At 34.3% G+C, this 22,454-nt stretch overlaps 1 protein-coding gene across 1 annotated transcript in view; it reads left to right on the plus strand.

Annotated features, from left to right (window-relative positions):
- The window catches only part of LOC129065659 (selenoprotein F-like), a 49,369-nt gene that overhangs the window by 17,564 nt on the left and 9,351 nt on the right, over positions 1-22,454 (plus strand). The window contains exon 3 of the mRNA XM_054566932.1: positions 15,855-15,918. Coding sequence (XP_054422907.1) covers positions 15,855-15,918 — 64 coding nt within the window. The remainder of the gene's footprint in view (positions 1-15,854; positions 15,919-22,454) is intronic.

A 22,454-nucleotide genomic window follows, 5' to 3' on the forward strand; every position in this document is an offset into this window, starting at 1 on the left:
TTTCCTTAATAAGCCTGGTGAAACCAAACAGCAAAAACACTTAGAATATTACTGGAAATTTAAAAGTATGGCATGTTGGACAAACCTCTACTTAGATGAAGACCACATTTAAGTGTAGAATGTGCAGGTACTGCTGTGTGGGTCACCGGTATATGATCATACACCAGTATATGCTAACAGTATATACAATATGCTTTTCTTTCTCACTCAACTTTGGTTTAAGGCTTAATTTTGAAATCATAGTTTAATATAGTTCTAGTTTAATAAAAAGTAAAGATCTGCAGTGTATAGTATATTACATCAAAAACATTAAAAATACATAAATATGGCCTTGTGTGTATAAATCATTGTGAATATAAATTCTTTAGAAGAAGCAATTGCAGTTTACATACAGGAATGTTTTAACAATTTATGTACAATAAAGATTTGTTATCAGAAAACTCATTTTGGTTCTTACTTACTTGCATGCTTTATAGGCCTGTCTAGGGATGAGGCTAATCGTTTTTAGGCATACTTACCCATTTAACAGGCTGAATTAACTTTGATAGCCAGAAGCATAAAATTTGCTTTAAAAAAAAAACCAAACTTATTCACAATAAAAACAGAAAATGTATTTGAAATTCCTTATAATTCTTCAAATAGATATTTTATTATTATTTTTATTTGGTCTTGTTTTTCCCCCCATTTTGATCATGAAGAACCTACTAAGCATCACAATATTAGCTAGATTGAGATTTAACTAGTTTTGCTCATAGCTATGAACCTAAGTACAGCTTACAAACATTTAGGATCTTGACTTAATTGGGAAGAGTTTATTTGTAGTTTGAAGAAAAAACATAAACTAATGAGAAAAAAATATTTAAATCTTGGTGTTATTTTTATACAGTTAGTATTACTCGGTAGCATAAATGACTTCAGCTTTAAATATTAGAATCTTATGGTGGAAGAAAAGGGATTATTCTTTTTTCACCTACTGACTCAATTTTCCCTTGAGGTAGGAAAATTTAGTAACGAATTATTAGCTAGGATTATGGAACAATATAGGAACCATTAGCTGCTAGAGTAGCTATGTGGAATGTTGCATCGGAGAGCAGGCAGAGATGAAGCAATTCTCAGGTAAAGAGAAGGTTAGGTACTAGGTAAGCAATCTCATGGATATGTTACGTTTTTCTCCTTAATTACTAGAGTAAACCATTTCTACTTGACCTGTTTTTAAAGATTTAGCTCGAGTGTCTTCTCTTCTAGGAAGTCTTACCTAATTCCCTCCCTGCACTTACTCACCATCACTACCACTCCCAAGTTAGGTTAGCTGCACCTCTCTGTTCCCAAAGAAATTAAAGACACCTTAATCTGCATTTACCTCCACTATATTGTGCCTGCTGTTTTATTTCTTTATTTCTTTTTCAAAGAATAAGCCATGATATTCTTTGAAACCAAAAATAACATTATAACCGAAAGTAAACTGTATGTTTGCAATATAAAAATAATCACTGTGAAAAACAAGTTATTAAACAAATCACAAATTATAATTTTCCTACTAACATTTATCAGCTCCTTATATTTTTAATCTAATACTGGATAACAGGTTTAAAGGTTTAAGAAAATTTTGAGAGAGAAAAACTTAAAGTGATTAAAAAAAAAAAACTCTATGGATTGAGAAGAGATTTCCTTTATTTGAAATTTGGAGCATCCTGGCCCCATTCATAGAATACTAGTAGAAGCCTAGGCTGCAGATCACCAAATTACTGGTTCTGGAAATAGCTCAATAAATAGTTCAGGTATTTAATTTAGGGTTGCTTTTTTCCCTCTTAAAAATCGACTTTCTAGATGATACTAAAACAAAAGTATTTATCCTCAATAATTGTTATAATTCACTGGATTTGAATAAATGGACTGAAGTACATAGTTCATAAAATAATTTTAAGAATACAGTTAGATCCCCTCCACTCCTCACTCCCATTACCTTCTTGGAGTTAGGCTAATGTTAATTGGCTCGCTTTATGTAATGGGATTCCCGTTTTCTATGTGTATAATATTCTGCCTTCACATTTACCTGCACTTCAAGCCAGAGAGAGTACAGAGGTAATCGTAACATGTATAGTTCAATGGAAGTTTTTCCCTTTCTCTCCTTTTATAAGAGCTTTTGAAAGAGTTGAATTGTCATCTCAGCTTCATTGCTTACTAGCTTTGTGATTTCTAGCCAGCAAATTCCAAGATTTTTAGTTTTATTGTAATAATTACATCACCTCACCTCGGAGTGTTTCTTTTACCTTGGTTATATGTTGAAGCATTTTATCTATGTTATCTATTTAATCCTCACAATAACTCTATAATGTAAGTACAGTATAATTCCTATTTAAGAGAAGAGGAAATTAGGATGTGATCTGCCCACAGTTACCCAGCAATTGGGTACCACAACTTGGCTTCATCTAGCATCTGTTTGACTCCAGAGAGCCCCAAGTTTTTAAATCTCTGCACTGTTTTGCCTCTCATCTTCAAGATGTTGATGGTAATACATACTTCACAGAGTTACTATAAGAAAATGAGTTGCATGTAAGTCAACACCACTTTGGCTTTCTGAAGGCCCCTTTAGATAAATAGTTAACAATTTTATTAACACAACTCCATCACTATTTGTTATTTAAAATTATCAAATCTTTATTCCTCAGTTTTCCAGACTTGAATGGCTCCCATTATTTGGTGTTTTTCCAGAGTATATTAACAAATTTGGTTTAAGGCCCAACCAACCAACCATTTTAAATAAGTCATGTAACTTTTAAGTCTTGTAAAAGAATCAAAATATTTAGTTACTTTCATTTTACCTGGAAATTCTGTAGCTAATTTCAGAGTAATTTAGAAGTCATCTTAAATAGCTAAATTATTCAAGAGAGCAACATAGTTTTAAGCTTTAGCCTATCAGAAATAGAATGCTACTGATGTGTAAAACATATAAGGATGAAATGGAGGTGAAGTTAACTGTGTGTGAAATTGTAGCCACTAAAGAAATTTCACAGATGCTTAAGATACCTGAACTTTTGAGTATTGTGTGTAGCATCAATACATGAACTGATTTCTTCAAAGGGAACTAAATATGTCTTCAACAGATTATTCTAATTATAATATAAAAACATTCACAATGAAGCTTTTTTAAAAAGATCTAAGTAAAGTTTGGCAAAAGTTAAATTCTGTGTAAAAAACACTAAGGCTCCTGAGTAGCAACTAAATAATGATACAAATATTTACTTAATAATAGCCAGTGGCATTCATTATGTTCTTATTATATGAAGGTGCTATTCTAAGCACTTTATTTTTTTACATTATATTATATTGATTATGCTGTCAGTTGTCCTGATTTTTCCCCCTTTTGCTCCCCTCTGCCCAGCACCCCCCACCCCCCTCAGGCAATCCCTCCACCATTGTTCAGGTCCACGGGTCATGCGTGTCGGTTCTTTGGCTACTGCATTTCCTATACTGTACTTTACATCTCCGTGGCTATTTTGTAACTACCTATTTGTACTTCTTAGTCCCCTCACCTCTCACCCATTCTCCGTACTCTTTTTCTTTACCCTTTGACATTTTAATTATGATGTGTCTTGGAGTAGGTCTCTTTCATCTATCTTGTCTGGGGCTCTCTTTTCTTCCTGGACTTGCATGTCTACTTCCTTCACCAACTTAGGGAAGTTTCCTTTCATTATTTTTTCAAATAGATTTCCAATATCTTACTCTTTTTCTTCTTCTGGCACCCATATGATGCGAATGTTGGATTGCTTAAAGTTGTCCCACAGGCTGCTTATACTATCCTCATTTTTTTTTAATTCTTTTTTTCTTGTTGTTCTGATCGGCTGTTTCTTCCTGCTTCTTTATGTTCCAAATCATTGGTTTGATTCTTGGCTTCATCCACACTACTGTTTCCCTGTAAAATTGTTCTTTATTTCAATTAGTGTATCCTTCGTTTCTGACTGGATCTGTTTTGTGGTGCTGAGGTCCTCACTGAGTTCCTTGAGCATCCTTATAACCAGTGTTTTGAACTCTGCATCTGATAGATTGCTTATCTCCATTTCATTTAGCTCTTTTTCTGGAGTTTTGATCTGTTCCTTCATTTGGGCCATGTTCTATCTCCCAGTTTCGGCAGCCTCTCTGTGTTCATTTCTGTGTATTAGGTACAGCTGCTATGACTCCGTGTCTTGATAGTGTGGCCTAATGTAGTAGGTGTCCTGTAGGGTCCAGTGGCACAGCCTCCTCTATCACCCAGGCTGGGTACTCAAGGGGCACCTTTCGTGTGGGCTGAGCACACCCTCCCTTTATAGGTGAGCCTTGGTTGCTGTTGGCAGATCAATGGGAATGATTTACCCAGGCCACTCAGCTGCAAGGGTTGGCTGTGACCTTACCACCAACCTCCACTCTCCATGGAGGATCAGCTGTGCAAGGACAGAGTGGTGGTGCTCTGACAGGGTCCGCAGCTGTCCTCTGAGTGTGCTGTCTGTGGGGTTTCCCAGGTGCTACAGGCCATAATCGGCCCTCACCTGTGTTTTGCCACCCTCCCTGAGTTATAAAGCAATCTGAGATGGCTGCTACTTGTGCTGGGCTTGGAGATTCCCAGAAGAAGCCAAGCTGTGATTCTAGTCTGCTAGTTCTGGACCTGGGGCTCACTGAGGCCAACTGCTGCTAGTTTGATAGGATATAGGAAGTTCTCAAGCATGAGCCAAGACCAACCATTCACATGGAAAAGCAGCTTGGGTGGGCCCATAAGTTGGGTGAGGCAGAGTCTCTGGGGATCTCGAAGGCTGGTCACACAGAGTTAACCAGGTTGATGGAGTGAGATATGGCACCAGTCTGCCTGCTCTTCGTGAGGAGGGCCCAGAAAAGGGACAATGGCCTCTGCTTGCCTTGATGCCAGATACCTCTGTCATCCCCTGCACGCCGCTGGTGCACCTCAAGCTGCCAACTACCACCAGAGCCCAGAGGGAGTGAGTCTGAGTAGGTAAGTCCATGTGTGATTCTTTAGAGGATCTGCTTGGGGCTCCAGCAGTTTCTTCCACCAACTCAATCCCCACTGGTTTCTGCAACCAGAAGTTCTGCGGACTTATCTTCCTGGCACTGGAACCCTGGTCTGGGGGACCTGGTGTGGGTCTGGGACTCCTTGCTCCTGATGTCCCTTCTGAATTTTTATCCACCACATATGGGTAAAGGACCAGCCCGTTCAGCGTTTGTACCCCTCTTACCAGTCTGGATGGATGTGGTCTCTTTAATCCCGTAGTTGTCAGACTTCCATTCAACTTGATTTCTGATGTTCTGCAAGACGGTCGTTCTGTATTTTAGTTGTAGCTTTGTTGTGATTGTGCAAAAATGCAAGCCATGGCTGCCTATGCCACCATATTGACCAAAGGTCCCTAAGCACTTTATGTGAATTAATTTATATAATATACATTTTTATATATTTACATATTGTATATTTGGGTAATAGAAGTTTAAAAATATATTTTATATAGTTATTGGGTTGGCCAAAAAGTCCATTTAATTTTGTTCATAAAATAAAAGACACATTTTTCTTTTTCACCAACAACTTTATTGATCTGACTATTTTGAGTAATTTGGCTATCTCCTGTGTGGTATAATGTTTATTGTTCTCAGTTAATGTCTCGATTGGATCTCTATCAACTTCAACTGGTCTACCCAACCCATGGGGCATCATCCAGTGAGAAATCTCCAGCACTAAACTTCGCAAACTACTTTTGGCATATTCAATCAGTCACAGAACCTTCTGCATACACTGCACAAATCTTTTTTTGCATTTCAATTGTGGTTTTACCTTTCTTGAAATAGTAAAACATAATATGTTAAAAATGTTGTGTATTTTCTTCCATCTTCACTATTAAAATGGCTACACAAAAATTCTCTAATTTTAGTGTTTTTTAAATTCACGCTGTTATGACAGATGTCAAAATACAATCTAATGAAATTGTTTCAAATGAAGTTAAAGACAACTAAGAACTTACTAGAGCCATCTTACAGGAAAAAACCAAATGAACTCTTTGCCCAACCCAATATTTAATTGAACTGAAAATATTATTTGAATTTTTTATGTTTTCTAAATGTGGCATATCATCTGGCTTTAATATGAACAATAAATATAGTCATTGTTTAAGGTATTTACAAATTAGGACCAGCTTCTATCTAAGCATATTAAAACATTCTGTCATATTTGCATATTATAATATTTAAAAAGGACATAAGCCCTTATAGTAATTCATTATCTTCAGATTACCTTACAATTGCATTTCCTAGACACACCCACATCAGAGTCAGAGTAAATTTTCCATTTATTCGCTAAATGTATCTTCTTGGTATAGGCTCTGAGAATGCCAAAATACGACTATAGTTGCTCTCCTTGAACAGTAGGACAAACAGACATAGAAATTGAATGCTAGAATGTAGTTCGCAACATATTCTATTGAGCTTAAACCTAATATTCAATGTTGTACTCTCTGAAAGAATCAGAAATAAAAGTTTGAAGGAGGAGGAAATCAATAAATCTCTTAAAGTAGATATGAGAACTATAGATATAATCATGTTAATCTTTATGGAAGTGAGCAACAGAACTAAAAGTAAATAGTTGTTAATCATTAGGGAAGTGACCAACAGAAGAACTAAAACAGTTAATTATTTATTGGGGGGGTAGGAGGCAGAAGAAAACTTTTGCTTATTTTATACCCTTCTGTACTGCTTTACTACTACTGCGACTACTATTACTACTACTGCTTCCAGATGCATTGATTAAAAAGAAAAAAAAAAAAAAAACAGTGAGATGTGTGTTGTAAACAAAAATACTCATGTGCTATGAAAACACACGGAAGGGTATAACCATTTTACAGGTCAGGTAAATATTACCACCTGCTTATACAGAAGTTGCTGCCTATGATAAGTTGGGAAAATAATTGGGGAAAGGTAATTTCTGCAAGAATGAAGTGTTAATAGAAAGACAGTCACGAGAAAGATGACCATCTAGGATACATTAGCACGGTTATGATGAAAGACAATGACTATTAAGTAGGGCATGTGTGCCTTGCTTGATAAGAAGTTTCTACCCTATAGTCAGGAGAAAATTAAAGATTTTTAAACAATGGACTGGCATCAGATTTGTAATTTAATAACTTGGTGGTGGTGTAAACCATAGTTGATAGGGCACAGAGGAATACTGTTGCCAGTAAAATAACATGTAGCAAGATACAAGGGCTTAAGCCAACGCATTGGTAGTAAAAAGGGAGAAGGAACAGATCTGAAAAAGATTTATGCAATAATACCTACAGATTTATTGACTTAACTGGATTGGAGGAGGAAGGGATGAGAGAGGAGCTTCCCTGTGTTCTTACTTGAGACACTGGTCACCCCCCAAAAACTAATGGATAATGGATTTCAACTAGTTACAAGGTAGCTCCTTAAGGCAGTAGTAGATGGGAAAAGGGGCAGCAACAGAAGGTAACTTTTAATAAACCATACCCCTTAGCAACAAACTGCCTTTTCAGTTTACTTTTTGAAGAAATGTGTTAAAAGTTTTATTTTGAAAGCTATGAATTTTATCTGGGTACCATAATGAATTCTAAAACTGGTAGTATACTTGTCAAACAGTGGGCAGAAAATAAAAATGTATAATGGCCTAGTCTTTTCTAATTTTATATGGTTCCTCTTAAGTTTTGAATAATACTATTTAAGATTTTGGATTATTATAGGCTTATTTTTGTATCTGTTCTTAAACTTAAAATATCTTAGGTGATTATTTTCTGTAGATTGAGAGAAACCATAACTTGTGCTGGCTGGTTTTTTTTTTGCTATTTCATATATTTGTAAATCTTCTTAAAGATAATCATAATTGCCCCTCTTTTATGACAGTTTTTTTAGTAATAGAGTGGTAATAGTAACACTAACACAAAGAAATGTATTCTCCTTTGAAAAGCAGCTTTTGCTGCCATAAATAGAACCTTCATTCATGTTCCCTTGCTGAGGATATTGAAAGTTTGGGTGTTGAGCCATATTTTGTCTGGATCTGTTTTTCAATTTAACAGGAATTTGGCTGTATTTTTTAAACATTTAGGATCAAAAAGACATTGAGTTTTTATTACTGAATACTGTATACTAGTTCGCCATTTTCTAAAATATTTTACTTATTACTAAAGGTCCCGGTGGTTTTATTAAAAACTACTTGCTATGACATTCAAGCTTAGACTCATTTTTACTAACATTTGGATAATTTTACCTAGTGATGTTTTGTCAAGTTATTTCCTTTCATTGAATGCTTCCTAAGTATCTGTAGAATTGAATGCATTGTTCCCAAGTGATGACCCTGGATTATTCATACTTGCAGCTGAAGTTTGCATGGAAGTAATGTCTTTATCTATGGGTTGTATTTGTTTCTAGGTGAAAATCTGATCAAACATTCTTACTGCTTGCTGATGAAATTCTATTGTTTTAGGTGCACGTACAAATTCTGTTCCACTTCATAGTATTGATAGAAAACCCATTCTTTTTTTCCTCAGGTTTCATAGTTGAAATGTTCTAATTTAGAATGGGATAATGTCCTAGAAACATTTTTATTTTATTTTATTTTTATTCATTTTCATTGAGCTTTCATGGCGGAACAGTGATTATATCTTTATGCAACAATTCCCCCAGTGTATTCTTACCTTCCTTAGAGCCTAATCTAAGTTAGATAAATGTTACCTTGCTTATTTTGTGGCTACCTTAGTCTTAATGCAGAAACTAAAGATACAAAAGGAGTAGCATTTTAATAGTATAGGAGAATAAGTTTTAAACTTAAGGAGCTCCTTTAGGCATAGGGTTTCATTGCTTTATATATTTTCAGAGTTGAGTAGAAAGCACCTAAGAGTGAATAGTGTAATCTCAGGGGTATAACATTAGAGAATTATATTTTCCAGCTTGGTTTGCCAAAATTATAAAACTTAAATTTATTTCCCTAATCCTTCATATTCATTTGTTGTTCCTATGCAACAATGCCATCAGAGTGTGTATGGAAGTGTCAACTGATAAGCCAGTTGCCTTATACATATGGTTAGTTATCCCTTAATTAATCTTTACTTTGAGAAAACTGATAGGTTTCTCACAAAATTTTGAAAAGATTTCAAATTTGAGACAAAAGTAAATACGAGGGAGGACCCAAAAAAAAGGGAATTATATTCTGGAGGCCGTGGCCCCTTGTACAGGCTTTCCTCACTCAGTGAGCGTTCTAGGAACCCCTCTGTATCAGTGCACCAGCTGGCATTTCTGCGAGAGGCTGTGTTCAGCCTCAGTGAATTTTTTAAAGACTCTCAACACATTTGCCCATTTCATGATGGGTGATTTATGAGCACACCTGCCCGCACCACGTTGAATGTTCAGCAGTTTCATCCTTCCTGTTCACCTGCTCTCACCCCTAGCAACATTTTTTGTTTCCCGGGATGAAAAAGTCCTCAAAGGGAGACGCTTTGGTGATGTGGAAGAGGTGAAACAAACAACAGCAGAAGCACTAAAAGGCATCAAAATGAATGAGTTCAAAAACTGTTTTGAGCAGTGGAAAAACATCTCGATTGGTGTATTGCATCAAATGGAGAGTACTTTGAAGGTGACTGAACTTTAAACATGTAAGAATACACAATTTTTTATAAAGAAATGCCAGTTCTTGGGGGGTTTTCCCCTGTGTATCTGCTATGTCAGTTACAGTGAAATCTTGACAAAAGCTTACCATTAGATCACAAAAAATTTACTACCCTAAATATGTACCCCTTCGATACTGTACCTTTTTGTTTCTAGCACTCCAGGCATTTTTTTTTAAATATCAAAAAATATGGAGTGATTTCATGATGAATAATGAATTAAAACTTCAGCATATCACTAAACATGTGGTTTTGGTTAAAAACATCTTCCGTAAGAATTAACTGGCCTCATTTCGCTAAAAACAGCTTCTGCGTTTTTGAAAGGAGTAGAGTTGATTTTGAGAAATTACACTGGATACAATTAATGTTTGGAAGAATGCCTTACATACATTTGAATGTGTCAATTTAAAATTTGATAATTTAAATGTTTTCATTTAAAATATATAAGTAACTTAATACTCAGCTTTCATCATGTTATCATCATACTTTCTTATTTTTAAATTCCTGCATTTTATTTAAGGGTAAGCCCTCAGTTGACCTATAAAATAGTTACTCTTCAGATCTGGATTCTGTTCAGCAGTTAAAATTTTCCTTTTGTTTCACCTGACATTGGAGCATTTTCTTCATATTGCTACCTAATATTCAAGGTGTTTCCAGTTTTTCCTAATCATACTGTTGAATTTCAGTAATACTACTGTTTTGTCTTTAAATAAAAGATTTCAAAAATAAGAATGTCTGCAAGCAGTACTTCATAAAGACAGAGTAGTACAGCATTTGTTTTGTTTTAGTCAATCCTTACCTAATTTACCTTTTAGAATTAATTTGTTGAGACTACTGAGCAAAAGCTGTTTCATTGTTTTGTAATTTTTTCTCTCATTAATTGTTAACTATACTCCAAGGCAGTGATTCTATTCTCATCCTTGGCTGCCCATTACAGTAATTTGGGTAGCTTTTAAAGTAGTAACAATAATTAAAATCTTATGCCTCAGATACACTAATTTAGTTGGACTGGGGTAGGTTCCAGGGATAGGTTTCAGGGTCTTTCCAGGTAATTCAAGTGTACTGTCAGGGTTGAAAACACTGCTCTAATGTAATTTGAATTTGAAAGCTTGAGAAATTTTTGGAGTGGCCATTCTAATTACAGGAGAAAAATTAGTGATAGCCCTGAACCCAGAACAGAGAGCTCTGTTAACTATGAAAATGGGTTTCAAATACACAAACTTAACCAATAGTATGAAAGTATCATAATAGCTGCTGTTACTTATTGAGCATCTAAAGAACCTAGGCTTTTTGCATTTTTGTATTCCCTATCTGAGAGGTAGGGAATATCTTTTGTTCAAACAGTATACTGAAGCTCAGAGATTCATCCATCCTAGATGATATGCTGCTTGTAAATGGTGGAGCCAGAATTGGACTACATACACATTTGATTTTATAACTTGAGATCTTTTCCCTGTACTGTTAAAAGATAAACTGAGGCATATTAAAATTTTTAATAGTTTGAGCTGAAATCAACTCAAATCCAGCAGCATCAGATGGAAGTGATTAGGAGCATCACACCAACAGAAGTTAGGGGCAAGACTTTTATAGAGAAGAAGCAAAAGCAGAACAAGGAAATTATTTGATTGGCTATAGCTTTAAGTAGTTGCTTAATTTGGGAAATCCTAGCTGACTGTTGTCTTTAGGTTTCGATTTCTTAACTTTGAAGGCTTACATTTTGGTTTGCTTACACAGGCTGCTGATATCGTAGAACCAACCCAGTTTGATAGCCTCCTTGTTTAATTTACGGCATCATGCTGTATGAAAATTTGATATTTAGTTTGACTTAGTTTATTTCAAGATTTTCTTACTGTCATGTTTCTTTAGAGCCATGGATATCATCACCAACAAAAATGCAGGGTCCAGCAGAAGTAACACCTGCTTGAGTGTAGTTGTTAGGGTAATAATATAGCTGTAGTAATTTATTGTTTTAATTTGAACATTTCACCTAAAATGTCATATGGTGTGCTTGAATGTGGTATTGTTATGTTACAGAATTACATACTTATGACTTTGTAATTTTAAAGAAGGGGTGTTATTTGTGCTGGACCCTGTATATTAAGTGCTTAGTGTTGGAAAGTAGAGTATTTCTGACTTGGACTCAGTTTATAGATATGTGTTGGTGGTGTAATGGTGGTAGTAAAAGTTAACAAATACAACACTTTTTTTAATTCAGAAAATGAACATAAGTCACAAGTGTTATGAATTAACTTATTTTGGAATCTAGCTATGAGAAATAGCATAGGCCATTTTTTGTCTTGCTGTTAATCTGAACTGTTTTGTAGCAACACAGACTTTAGAGTAAAGTTATCAACATAAAATAAATATTTTTGGCTTTTTTCTATACATGAAAACAGCATAATATAAAATTTTATAACAAGAATTTGCTCATGGGGGGGTGGTGAGTCATTATATTTCAACAGTAATTTATCAGGGAAATCTTTCTACAATGAAAGGAGTACATTGTCCCCCAAAATTAAGAAAATATATGAAATCAACAGAATCTAAAGTTGATATATATACAATTAAGTCTTTATTATACTTAAAATATATTTATTTAAACTGGGGAAAAAAATAGCTAACCACAAAACAAATTTATTTTAAGAATAATAAGTAAAAATCATTTATTTTTAAATGAGCAGAAAATTAGTACATACAAAAATCTTGTTACAAATAAGGTAAATTAGTTATAGAGCTGAAGTATTAATAATTAGATATTTCTGCGTACCATCTAGAAGATCCTATTAAAGTTTAGGAAAATCTGGCAATTGTAAATAATATGGAAATAGGTAAGGATTCCAAAGGGGGGGATGTAGTTTGGGGTATCATTTTTATATTTTTCTAATGATTTCTATATATTTCCATTTAAATTGTTTGTCCTAGTACTAGAGAAGCCTAATTGAATAATGATACATAGTGCCTAGAGTTAGATTTTCTGTACAAACAAATCTTCTCCAATACATATAAAAAATATAAGCTTGATATATAAAGGTTATATAACTTGCTTCTTTGAGTTCTCCTCTAATGGTGTTTTTGCGTAAATGTTTGAGGTTCAACATTTTTGTATGCCACTGATTTACTTTAAAAGGTAAAATGATAAGGATGAAAGTCAAGGATTCGAAAGTTTTAACCTTTTTTAATCCTTTCATACTTTATGCCCTTGAGAATGCCTATTATACATAGCATGTATTTCCTTGTGTGTGAATTTGCATGATGCCACAGATGCTTATGATTACTTTATAAGACATTGAAAAGTTAACACAGTTTGTAGTTAATTTAAATTATTTATTCACCATGAAAAACGAATGTTTGCCTACAAACACTACAAATTCATAAGTAAAATACCAACCTAGCATCACAAATTAAATCTTTTAGAATTTGACTAAATAATGTTATGCAGCTTTGAGTTACATTTTCTTTTTGTTTACCCTAGACTAGAAGTAAGCACAATCTAGTTTATAAAGTATGTCAAAGGAACTTGAAATATTTAGAAAGTTACATGATGAAAAAAATGTTGAATTCTCTTAAATGAATAATTTTCTCTATTCAGCACACATACATTGAGCAAACTTTGTGTCCAGTTCTGTGAGAATTATAACAAATAAGACATTTCCTGTTCACAGTGAAGTTATAGACTATCTATAGTACATTATTATAAGAACAGAATTCTGTGGAAAGTCCGCAACTGAGAGGAGGAGACCAAGAAAAGTTTTCCTGGAGAAGGTCACTTCTGGGCTGCCTATTCATTAAAGAATTTGTTTCTAATACTTTTAGTTAATCAGTTGGTACTTTGTGGTGTAGAGTAGTGCTTTCCTTGAATGGGTTACATGTATGCTGGGACACAAGTCCTTCAGTCTTAGGACAACCAGATGGGAACCAAGTGAGCAGGGGCCCCAGTTATGAGCAGCCTCCTCCTTTCATCCCGGTTCCACATGTGATGATATGAAGAATATTGGGAAATAACGGTGTAGAGAAATGCCATTATCCACTAGAGATTACAAGGCATCACAAACTTGCTAATAAAAGATAAATCTAATAACCATATTTTAAAATGGCCTTATTTATTTATTTTCTAAATTCTGATAAATATACATAACACAAAATTCACCATTTTAACCATTTTAAGTGTACAGTTCGGTGACATTAAATATATTGATACTGTTGTGCAATGTCACCATCTATCAACAGAACTTTTTCATATTCCCAAACTGAAACTCTGTACTCATTAAACAATAACATGCGCATGCACACACAATGCTTCTCTCCCCCATCCCCTGGCAACCACCACTCTACTTTCTGTCTCTGAATCTGACTCCTCTAAATACCTCATAGAAGCGCAATCACCCGCATGGTATTTATCCTTTTGTAACTGCCTTATTTCACTTAGCTTAATGTCTTCTAGATTCATCCATGTTAGAGTATGTGTCATAATTTCCTTCTTTTTTTAAGTTGCATAACATTTTATTACATGTATAATACCACATTTTGTATATCTATACATTTAAGTTGATGGCAGCTTTTGGCTGTTGTGATAATTGGTATGCAAATATCTCTTCACCTCTGCTTTCAGTTTTTTGGGGTATATACCTAGAAGTAGAATTTCTGGATCATATAATTCTATTTTTAATTTTTTAAGGAACCGCCATTCTATTTTTCATAGTGACTGTACAACTTTACATTTCAACAGCAATTCACAAGGGCAACAAGTCCTCCACGTGCTCACACTACCACTTGTTGTTTTCTCTGTTTTTGATATTAACTATCCTAATGAGTGTGAAGTGGTATCTCACTGTGATTTTGATCTACTTTCCCCTTATGGTTAGTGATGCTGAACATCTTTTCATGAGCTTATTGGTCATATGGCCTGATATTTTTTAAGATATTTGAGGGTGGGAAAACTTGTCCAAGATTAACCAAATCTTATTCAAAAGCAACTTACTTTAAGAATTAGGTCAGCCTAATCTTAAATTTTTACTGCTACAAAGAATTTTAGCAATCCTCAATTTTTAATCTGAAATCCATCCATGGTTCCAGAGAGTCCATGATTAGCCTGAATTAAAGTAGAATTCCATCAGAGTCTCAAAAGTAATTTTGACCTTTAATATCTTGAGAACTATTGATGCAGACTAGAATCACCAAAATGTGAAAAAGTCACTACCTTTTGGGTAGGTGGAATTAAGAGGATTTTTAAATTTCTACTCTGTGCTTTTCTCTTATTTTCCAAAGTACCTAAAAATAACCATGCATAGTGCATGTGATTTTAATGTTATTTTAGAATTTAAAAGGTAAAATTTATCTTTAGCTCTTGGATGTACAATTAAAAAATGAGTCCAACAGCTAAGAAGAAATAAAATGGATATAGTGTGTTCTTATCATGGCCTGATTTCTCTTAGAGTACTTTCAAATCACTACAGAACCAATGGGCAGGCTCTACAGTAACCAAAAAAATGATGCTTACCGTTGAGTCCATTTCAACTGAACTAATTACAATAAAATATTTGTATTTGAGTTTTTATAATGAGCTTGTGCTATAAGGAGAATGCAAGTTCTATAGCTAGAAAAGCAATATTTATCACTGATTTTTTTTCAACTTAAATTTATTAAGGGAAATGTTTGCATTTAAGTTCTTTATAATGAGATTTTACTGGTTTTCCTGTAATATCTTTTACACAGTACATACTATGCTTACTTTTTAAAGGTATTGTGGGGGGTTTTGTTTGTTTAAGTTTATAACAATGATCACTTAATTGTAAAAGCAACTAGAAAGAACCTCATTAAGTATCTATGTTGGGTAGATGGATATATACCTGTGTTCAATTTACCATCCTAAAAAATCTGTAGGATCTTTAAGATTTTGGAAGAACTTTCTAGGACATTTTACCTATGCAAATTCATTGTCTAGTCTCCATATCTTCGATCTTTTTTGGAGGTTTAATAGTACTCCAAGGAGAGTTTAAAATCCTCTACTATTTAATATCTTTAGGCCTCTGTTTCCTTGTCTGTTGGACTGGAACTAGATAGTTCTATCCAACTTTGCATTTGTTTGATGTATGTATGTGCTTAAGTGTAATGTTTATGCTGTGAAATTTTATGTTTATTTTATAACTACATTTTTAATTTATGCCAGGTTTGGTTTTTTTTAAATCTCTGGGATTTTTTTTTCCTTTTCAGCTGTATGCAGGAGCTATTCTTGAAGTCTGTGGATGAAAATTGGGGAGGTTCCCACAAGTCCAAGGTATGTAAAATTAACTCCAGTAAATTCTCAGTTTAATATAAAATCAGCATTTCACAAGAAAAATTTGATTAAATATCCCTACAAGTAAGAAGTTTTAGTATCATACTTTATCAACAGCATATGAATTTTTTCTACATCTTTCTTCATGGTAGTGGGGTTTTATAGTTGTTGTTGAATACTAGTTTAAACAAGCATAAGATATGAAATCTAAATTTAAATGCAGCACGTGATGAGATGGTTAAATTTTTTGAGTCTTTCCTTTAGCAAGTATAAATTTTTTAAGAACCTTTCTTATATCAGATGTAAATGTCATCCCTTTAAGTAGCATTTCATTGTGCTATATTTTAAATGTAAATTGATTTATATAAAACTCCTAAGGAACAATAGCATCAGTGAGACTAGACCTGTGCTAAATGACAAATCATCCAGAATAGAATTAATTTCATTAAACTTGAGGTATAGAAGAGAGGAAGTCATGCATGTTGTATGTCTTTACAGGAATTTTTAAAGAGAATCGTGTGAAAGGATAATTGTAAAAAAGTATTTATTCTTTTGGTTGATATCAAACAGTAATGGAGTTTTGCAGTTCCAAAAATACTTGAGCTAAAGCTTTTTTCTATTTTGTCCTTGTATTTCACTTGAAAGTCAGTTTTATGAAATAGAACTTGTCTGAAGGTGTCAACCAATGGGTGTTGGTACCAATGCAATGCCAACAGGAATCCCCAGTTTACAGTGCGGTGAAGGAAATTTTATTCAATTCAATTGTGATACAAGCAACTCAATTGTGATACAGCAGGGCTGTGGAACAGCTCAGCTATGGAGCGGCTCAGTGGTGTTACCTCTCACTTATGAAGCAGCACACTATGGAGAAGCATGGCTGTGAGGCAGCCCGCTCAGGCTAGACCGCTCTGCTCTGCTCTGCTGTGCTCTGCGCTGGTCCAACAAAATGTCTTCATTGTTTTAGTTCCAGGCAAGGAAACAGTGTTCGTTCTCCAAGCCAGCGGGGAGCTGACTTATATAGAGAGGAGTGCTTGCCCCTGGTGCCTGATTGGTCCATCCTCATAATCAAGAATTCGCAATCCTCACAGTTTGATTAGTCCAAAGGGCACTGTCCTGATTGGTCCAAATGGAGCCACTCTGATTAGTCAGTGAATATCTGATGGAGATATAGCTGTACAACTCCTATTGGACAAGGAAAGTCTCAGTTGTATTGGTTAAAATATGATTTTAAAAACTGCTTTGTAAGAGTTGTTGGCTCAGTTGACAGGAACACAATGTGTACAGGCAGGCAGTTCAGGGCTGACTTCTCCCTTAAGCATGGTTTGCATGAGAGGCTTGTTTAGAAATGGCTGCTAGGTTCTGTTTCTAAATTTTAATCCTGTTAGCCACCAGGTAGGTATCCTGTCTCAGGGTCAACGAAGGTAGTGAAGCTCTTTTTTTTTCCCTTTAACTGAAATACATAAGTGCACCATTTGCTGGCTTTCCCATGATTTCTTGCCTTGTTTACTTAATGGCAAGAGAATTATTTGGATGTAGTATTTTATAAAATTGCCTGTATTAGCCTCTGCCCATATTTATTGCTGACCTAGAATTGTTTATAATATATTGCCTATTTTGGCACAGAAATTAAATAGAATAATTTGACTTGGGAGATTTAATATGAGACCCAAAGCAGATACACATCTAATTAAAAACACTTCTTTGTTAGAATAAGCACCAATTTTGATGTAGCACAGGATATAACATCTATATTTTCTTAAGGAAAAATATCCTTCCTCTGTACTTTTTTCCTCAAATTCAGATATTTACCGTAGTTGTTTTATGTAAGTATTCTGAATGATAATGTGATCACTCTTATTTCTAGAAACTATGGCAGTTGATGTTTAATTATATTAAACATTCATATTTACTAACTTGTTTTATTAATAATCTTTTGTGACTTAGCTTTTCAAGAGATCAAGAGTAGCTTTTACACTGCAATTATCCCATTCGTGATATCAGGTTTTATTATGTCCATGGTAATAATTTATACAGCTTGTAGTTTAGTTTTTGAAAGTTTGAGTATAGTTTCTCAATCTTTGTAGTTGAACTTAATTATATATATTCCTTATGTATAGTTAAATTATCAAACCTTTGAGTACACATAGTCACACTGTCTTTTCCTTTTGAAAACAACTGGATTTTAATTTTTTGTGTAAATACCTAACAAGTACAAGCTTACTTAAAATGAAAATGATTGTTTACATAATGCATAACCATATTTAATATAATTATGTATAACGCCAATATTTTCTTAGTCTTTGAAAAGCTGCTATTTTTTTTAAAGATTTTTTTTTGTTTTACTTTTTAGAGAGAGGAGAAGGGAGGGACAGAGGGAGAGAAACATCAATGTACAAGAGACACATCAGTCATTTGCCTCTTAATACCCCCAACTGGGAAGCTGGCCCACAGTCCAGGCACGTGCCCTGGCTGGGAATCAAAACTGGCCTTTCAGTTCGTAGGCTGGCATTCAATCCATTGAGCCACTCCAGCCAGGGCTGTATACTTTTAGGGAATGTATAATATAACATTCCCACTTTGAGACTCACTATCTTAAAGATATCCTGAAATAGGGAGTGAAGGAAAATTGCCAGTTTTTGCAATGATTACAAATAACAAACTATTCAATAATTTTTATGTAGTCATTGTTTCATATTCTTTGTTAACCACATCAGATAGCTTCTGGAATTAGAATGATAACTTTCATTACACTTTAACTTAAGATACATTGTAGTTATTTCACATTTACTAAATTTAAATTAGCCACATCATAAAATAGAAGAGTAAATTAACGTGAAATATTTCGAGAAGAGAGGGGGATTTAAATTTTGAAATGTTTTATCCACATTAAACAACTGTATTTGTGGGGAACAAAAAGCCCCACGTCATATTTCTTAGCCAGTTCCAGGTACTCCTCCTAAAGCAGTATGTATTATATAACAATTTCTCTTAGTAGATTGGACCCAGTGTTATGTCACTTGGGATATCAAAAGTAATAATGTAAATAAGTATATTTTCCTTCTCAAGCAGCATGAGTTTTACCATGTTAAAGATATGTCTGTCTCTAAAACAATGTGAATTTTCCCTAATTGTTTAGGTCATAGCAAACTTTTTCTGTAAAAAGCGAGATAGTAAACATTTTCAGTTTTGCAAGCAACTAGGATTAGTAAATTCTTATCTGGTTTACCTGTCTCTGTTTCCTTTTATTAATTCCGTTGCCTCTTCTATATAAAAAGACCTTTTCCATAAGGCAGATTTGATTATGTAGCCTCTTGCTTAAAATCTTTATAGTGTCCCATCACATTCAGAATAAATATCAAACTCAGTAGCATCATACATGAGGCCCATCACAACATGGTTTATTTTTCTTAGGTCACGTCACTAGTTCATGTGCAGAACTATTTGCAGTTCTTTCATTTGCTGTGCAAAAACTTTTTAGTTTGAGGTACTCCCATTTATTTATTTTTCTCTTTTGTTTCCCTTGCCTGAGGAGATATGTCCCATAAAATATTGCTGCAAGCAATGTCCAAGATTTTGCTGCCTATGTTTTCTTCTACGATTTTTATGGTTTCAGGTCAAACACTTAAGTCTTTAATCCATTAGGAATTTATTTTTGTGTGTAGCATAAGAAGGTGGTCTAGTGTCATTTTTCTGCACATTATCTCTGTCCAATTTTCCCAACACCATTTATTGAATAAACTATCTTTAGCCCATTGTATGTGCTTGCTTCCTCTGTTGAATATTAATTGACTATAAAGGTGTGGGTTTATTTCTGGGCTCTGTTCTGTTCCATTGATCTGTATGTCTCTTTTTATGCCAGCACCATGCTGTTTTGATTACTGTGGTCTTACAATGTAGTATGATACTAGGTAGCATGATTCCTCTAACTTTGTTCTTTCTCAGTATCACTATTGCTATGTGGGGGCTTTTTTTGGTTCCATATAAATTTTTGAAATATTCTAGTTCGGTGAAATATATCATTGGAATCTTGATAGGAATTGCATTGAATCTGTGGATTGCTTTGGTTAGTATAGATTTTAATGATGTTAATTCTTCCTATCTGTGAACACAGTATGTGCTTCCACTCATTTGTACCTTCTTCAGTTACTTTCTTCATTGTCTTCTAATTTTCCAAGTATAGGACTTTTACATCCTTGATGAGGTTTATTCCTAGGTATTTTATTCTTTTTGAAGCAATTGTGAATGGGATTATTTTCTTAATTTCCCTTTCTGTTAGTTCATTATTGGCATATAAAAATGCAACTGATTTCTAGATATTAATTTTGTATCCTGCCACTTTACTGAGTTCATTTATCAGTTCTAGTAGTTTTTTAGTTGAGTCTTTAGGGTTCTCTATGTACAGTATCATCAGCAAATAAAAAGTTTTACCTTTTCCTTTCCAGTTTGGATGCCTTTTATTTCTTCTTCTTGTCTGATTGCTGTGGCTAGGACTTCAGTACTGTGTTGAATAAGAGAGGTGAAAGAGGACATCCCTGTCTCGTTCCCAACCTTAAAGGGCACGCTTGTAGTTTTTGCCTGTTGAGTATGATGCTCACAGTGGGTTTGTCATATACGGCCTTTATTATGTTTAGGAATGTTCCCTCTTCCCACTTTGCTGAGAATTTTTATCATAAATGGGTACTGGATATTACCAAATGCTTTCTCTTCATCTATTGATACAATCATGTGGTTTTTATCCTTCATTTTGTTTATGTGGTGAGTCACATTTATTGATTTGCGAATATTATACCAACCTTGCATTCCCGGATAAATCCAACTTGATCATGGTGTATGATCTTTTTGATGCACTGCTATATTGGGTTTGCTAATATTTTGTTGAGGATTTTAGCATGTATGTTCATCAGGGATATTGACCTATAATTTTATTTCTTTATAGTATCTCTATCTGGTTTTGGATAATGCTGGCCTCATAAAATGAGTTTGGGAGCCTTCCCTCCTCTTGAATTTATGAAATAGTTTGAGAAGGAAAGGTGTTAGTTTTTCTCAAAAGTTTAGTAAAATTCACCTGTGAAGTCACCTGGTCCAGAACTTTTGTTTGCTGGGAGTGGTTTTGATTAGTGCTTCAGTTTCACTAGGCGCAGTCTGTCCATTCCAATTCTCTGATTCTTCCTGATTTAGTTTTGGAAAACTGTATGTTTCTGGGAATTTATCCATATTGTCCAGCTGTCCCATTTTTTTTTTTTTTTTGGCATATAGTTGTTGATAATATTTTCTACAATCCTCTCTATTTTGGGGGATATCAGTTGTTATTTCTCCTCTTTCATTTCTGATTTTATTTATTTGGATGTTCTCCCTTTTTTCATTGAGGAGTCTGGTTAAAGATTTGTCAACCTTTATCTTTTCAAAGAATCAGCTTTTGGATTCATTGATCTTTTATACTGTTCTTTCTTTAGACTCTATTTCATTTATTTCTGCTCTGATCTTTATTATTTCCTTCCTTCTACTCACTTTGGTCTTTGTTGCTCTTTTTAAAGTTCCTTGAATTCTAAAGTTAGATTGTTTCTTTGAACTTTTTCATGATTTTTGAGATAGTTCCGTAATGTTATGAATTTCCCTCTTAGGATTGCTTTCCCAGTGTCCCACAGATTTTGGATTGTTGTCTCCTCATTTTCATTTGTTTCAAGGTATCTTTTGATTTCTTCCTTGATCTCATTGTTGACCCATGCATTGTTTAATAATATGTTATTTAGCTTTCTTTTCTTTGTGTGTTTTCCAGTGTTGTTCTTGTGAGTGATGTTGTGTTTCATAACCTTGTGGTCAGAGAAGATGTTTAATACGATTTCAGTCTTCTTAAATTTATTGAGACTTGTTTTGTGTCCTAACATGTGATCTATCCTAGAAAACATTTCATGTTCACTTGAAAAGTATGTATAGTCTGCTGTTTTCAGGTGAAATGCTCTGAAAATATCAACTAAATCCATCTGACCCAGTGTGTCATTTGTGTCATTTAGCGCTGCTGTCTCCTTGTTGATTTTCTGCCTGGAAGATATATCCATTGAAGTCAATGGGGTGTTAAAATCCCCATTATGTATTTCTGTCAGTCTCTCCCTTTATATCATCATGATTTGCTTTACATATTTAGGTGCTCCTGTGTTGAGTGTGTAAATGTTTACTAGGACTATATCCTCTTGTCAGTTTGTTCTCTTTATCATTAAGTAGTGCCCTTCTTTGTCTCTTACTATAGCCTTGGTTTAAAAGTCTATTTTGTTGGATATAACTACTGCTACCCCAGCTTTTTATCCTTTCCATATGCATGAAATATCTTTCTCCATCCCTTTACTTTTTGTCTGTGTGTATCTTTTGATCTGAGATGTGTCTCTTGGTATGCATATATGGTGGTGTTTTCTTATCTGTTCAGCTACCCTGTGTCTTTTGGTTGGAGCATTTAAGCTATTTACCCATAAGATGATTATTGATAGACACATATGTAGTACCATTTATTGTTAGACTGTTTCCTCTTTTTTTTTTCTTTCTCT

The sequence above is a fragment of the Pteronotus mesoamericanus genome, unplaced genomic scaffold (genome assembly GCF_021234165.1).
Source record: "Pteronotus mesoamericanus isolate MK-2021 breed Mesoamerican mustached bat unplaced genomic scaffold, CSHL_Meso_final contig_181, whole genome shotgun sequence".
Lineage (NCBI taxonomy): Eukaryota > Metazoa > Chordata > Mammalia > Chiroptera > Mormoopidae > Pteronotus > Pteronotus mesoamericanus.